Raw genomic sequence first — 4037 nt, 5'->3', positions numbered from 1 at the left:
TCTTAATGCCTCAACAAGACAATCACACGATTGAAACGCATCGTGCAGGGAGTGCTCAAGGACAGGCTCCAGTAAAAGCAGCTATCGGCCCCCGTTGACAACGGGAAAAGGACGAGCCCAAACGGGCGGGGTCCCTCCCGGCGCCGCGTGAAACCCTGGGGCGGGGCGCCCGCCTTCCACCCAGCTGCCGGGTTTCACGTTGTCGATGACCACGGGCTGGTTGGAGATGATGTCGTAGGACTCCATGGCGCGGGCGGCCCTGCCCGGCAAGCAGGGGCAGGAGGGACCCGCGGGAGGGCGGGCGGGCGGGCGGGCGGGCGCGAGGACCGGACCGCGGGGCTCCAGACGCGGCGCCGCGCCCCTCCCCCCAGAGCGCAGACTACGCGCCCCTCCCGAGAGGGCGCGCCCGCGGCCAATCGCCGCTCCCGCCTGGGCGATTGACCGCCCGCGCCGGGCAACGGGACCAAGGGGCGGTGCCGCCGCGGGCCCACCAGCCAATTGCGGTCGCCCGGAGGACTACCGGGCGATTTCAAGGTAGGTTGCGCTGTGTGGAGATGACGTCATGGCCTCGCTCTTAAAGGGGACGCAGGTGAAATCAAGGGGTCGGGGGGCGCGATGTCACCTGTCCGGGAAGACGTCTTCCCGACCGCCAGCACCTCCGACCACGCTCCTTCGCTCCTTCGCGATCGCGCAGTCCCCGAGGAGGCTGGCGCTGGCTGTTAAACCCGAAGCATGTATTGCGCACGGAGGAAGGTCCTTTCTCCTGTAACAATTACAATTTAGTGGTAACTTGGTAGCTAGCGTTTATCCAGCACCTAATCCGGTGCTTGCGGAGCACTTCTACCCACTTTGCATAGATTATATTAAATCGGGCAATAACTACCAGGTAATTGCATGTTGTTCCCATTTTATAGGTGTGGACACGGAGGAACCTAGCCAAGTTTATAGAACTAGCAACCCTGGGATTCGCCCGTGGGCAGCTTCTAGCCGCCCTGGAGTCAAAGGCTGTAACAGTCCTGAATTCGCTTACCAAACTGAGCCATAGTGATTTGCCTCTATATCTGCCTTTCCCACTAGACTGTGACATAAATTGGATAAGATTGGAGACCACCATACAGAAAAGTGCAGGAACCCTAAGTGTGCATTCAGCGTATTGTTACCATGTGGACACACATGTAACCATCACTGAGCTTAAGCAGCAGCATGACCAGCATTTCAGCGGCCACCAGCAGTCAGTGCCCCGTTTCTCCTCCTAGGCGGCCACCCTCCTGAATTTAACACCACACGTTCGTTTGGCCAATTTCAGAACTTAGTGCAAATGGAATCGTAGGCATGTATTCACTTGTATCTGGTGTCTATGCATTCATAAAATGGCTCAATGTACAGCCGTTTAAGTTCATACAGGAGTTCTATATAATCTGATATGAAACACTATCAGGACATATGGTTAAATCAAAGCAAAGAAAGCCAGACGAAGTGTCCAGGATATTGTATGTGTGAATGGCTCTGAAGAGCAGATGCAACACCTTCAAGACTCTAATATGAGAAAGGGACCATTGGTAGATGTGTGTAAATGAGGGGAGAATTCTTTTTTTTTAAAATTAAATCTTTATTGTTCAGATTATTACATTTGTTCCTCTTTTTTCCCCCCATAACTCCCCTCCACCCAGTTCCCACCCCACCCTCCGCCTTCACTCCCCACCCACTGTCCTCTTTCATAGGTGCGCGATTTTTTGTCCAGTCTCTTCCTGCATCCCCCACACCCCTTTCCCCCCCAAGAATATTCAGTCCATTCCCTTTCTATGCCCCTGATTCTATTATAATCACCAGTTCATTCTGTTCATCAGATTATTTATTCACTTGATTTTTAGATGTACTTGTTGATAGATGTGTATTTGTTGTTCATAATTTGTATCTTTACCTTTTTCTTCTTCTTCCTCTTCTTAAAGGATACCTTTCAGCATTTCATATAATACTGGTTTGGTGGTGATGAACTCCTTTAGCTTTTTCTTATCTGTGAAGCTCTTTATCTGACCTTCAATTCTGAATGATAGCTTTGTTGGATAAAGTAATCTTGGTTGTAGGTTCTTGGTATTCATCACTTTGAATATTTCTTGCCACTCCCTTCTGGCCTGCAAAGTTTCTGTTGAGAAATCAGCTGACAGTCATATGGGTATTCCCTTGTAGGTAACTGAGTTTCTTTCTCTTGCTGCTTTTAAGATTCTCTCTTTGTCTTTTGCTCTTGGCATTTTAATGATGATGTGTCTTGGTGTGGTCCTCTTTGGATTCCTTTTGTTTGGGGTTCTCTGCGCTTCCTGGACCTGTAAGTCTATTTCTTTCACCAGGTGGGGGAAGTTTTCTGTTATTATTTCTTCAAATAGGTTTTCAATATCTTGCTCTCTCTCATCTTCTGGCACCCCTATAATTCTGATGTTGGTACGCTTGAAGCTGTCCCAGAGGCTCCTTACACTATCTTCATATTTTTGGATTCTTCTTTCATTTTGCTTTTCTGGTTGGGTGTTTTTTGCTTCTTCATATTTCAAATCTTTGACTTGATTCTTGCACTCCTCTGGTCTGCTGTTGGGAGTCTGTATAATATTCTTTATTTCAGTCAGTGTATGCTTAATTTCTAGTTGGTCCTTTATCACAACATCGAGGGTCTCACTAGATTTCTTGAGGATCTCACTACATTTATCGGCGGTTTCTAGAAAATTCTTGAAAAACCTTAAAAGTGTGGTTTTGAACTCTATATCCAGCAGTTTGCTTTCCTCCATTTCTGTCATTTGTGTCCTGTTTCTTTGTCTCCGCATTTTTTATGCTTCCTTGTGTTGATAAAGTGGTTTTCTGTGCTAAGTGTCCTCTGGTGCCCAGTGGTTCAGCCTTCCCAATTACCTGAGGTGGACACTCTTGGTGCACCGCCTTGTGGGCTGTGTGCACAGTCTTGTTGTAGTTAAGCCTTGATTGTTGTAGGTAACACTGGGAGGGATTGCCCTCCAGGCCAATTGGCTGTGAGAATCAGCTGTGTCTGCAGTGGGAGAACTTCTGTCCTGGAGCTCTAGGGAGGTGCTAATCTAGCCTTTGCCTGAGGCTATACAGCAAATGCCTCCGTGCAAGGCTTGGTCGGGGCAGATCCCAGGGGATCAACAGGGCGGGTGGAGCGAGCAGTTATGGCTGCTCTCAATCCTGCCTTCAGAGGCTCTGCTTCTCAGTGTCCCAGCAATTGCTGCAAGTACCTCTGAGAGAAAGTTGCTCTCGAGTTCCGACCGATGCCAGACAGTCCCCCTTCTCCCGTATGAGTCTAGGTCCCCAGAGACTCGCCCAGAACTGGAGCTCAGAGCCTGAGACTCCCTCCCGCTTGAAAAAGACAAACCGTGCCCTCAGCCGCCAGCCCGCTCCGCATGCACCTCTGCACCTTAGTATTTTACTTCCGCACCGCACCTCCTCTGAGTCTGGGTATGCTTTTCTCTTTCCTTCTAGTTGTAGAATTTCCACTCAGCCAGCCTTCCTGTGGTTCTGGGTGATGTCCGTTCCGTCTTTTAGTTGTATTTTTTTTTTTTCCCCTACCAACATAAGCTTCATCAGAGGCTAGTTGTATTTTTGAAGTGGTTGTGCGAGGCAGCAATCTCTGGTGTTTACCTATGCCGCCATCTTGGTTTCTTGAGGGGAGAATTCTCTTTGCAATATAAACTTTTGTACTGAGTTGTTCTTAACTTGTTTATGTATATATTGCTTTTGTTTCTCATTTTTATTGTGCCAAAATACACATAACATAATTTATCTTCACCATGTTAAGTGTACAGTTCAGTGGTATTAAAAACGTTCATAATACTGTGTTATCATCACCACCGTCCATCTCCAGAACTCTTTCATCTTGTAAAACTGAAACTCTACACCCATTAAACACTAATTCCCCACTTCCCACTCTCCCCCAGGCCCTGGCAACCACTGTTGTACTTTCTGTTTTCTGTGATTCAGTACTCAGCCTCTATACTGTTTTCATGGGGCAGCCACCACTACATGCACTAGGGTCAAGTTTC

General features: G+C 48.3%; 1 protein-coding gene across 2 annotated transcripts in view; it reads right to left on the bottom strand.

Annotated features, from left to right (window-relative positions):
- ACTR1B (ARP1 actin related protein 1 homolog B) overlaps positions 1-440 on the bottom strand; it is an 8153-nt gene extending 7713 nt beyond the window's left edge. Inside the window, exon 1 of one of the 2 annotated variants that reach the window (XM_014468126.1) lies at positions 199-440. In XM_014468126.1, coding sequence (XP_014323612.1) covers positions 199-246 — 48 coding nt within the window. In that variant the 5' untranslated portion in view covers positions 247-440. The remainder of the gene's footprint in view (positions 1-198) is intronic. The other variant, XM_014468127.2, reaches the window with a different exon arrangement.
- Between the last annotated feature and the right edge of the window lie 3597 nt (positions 441-4037).

Source organism: Myotis lucifugus, unplaced genomic scaffold, assembly GCF_000147115.1.
Source record: "Myotis lucifugus unplaced genomic scaffold, Myoluc2.0 scaffold_430, whole genome shotgun sequence".
In the NCBI taxonomy this organism is placed as follows: Eukaryota; Metazoa; Chordata; class Mammalia; order Chiroptera; family Vespertilionidae; genus Myotis; species Myotis lucifugus.
The sequence above is the reverse complement of the archived record's forward strand: the minus strand, read 5'-3'. Positions and strand labels throughout refer to the sequence as shown.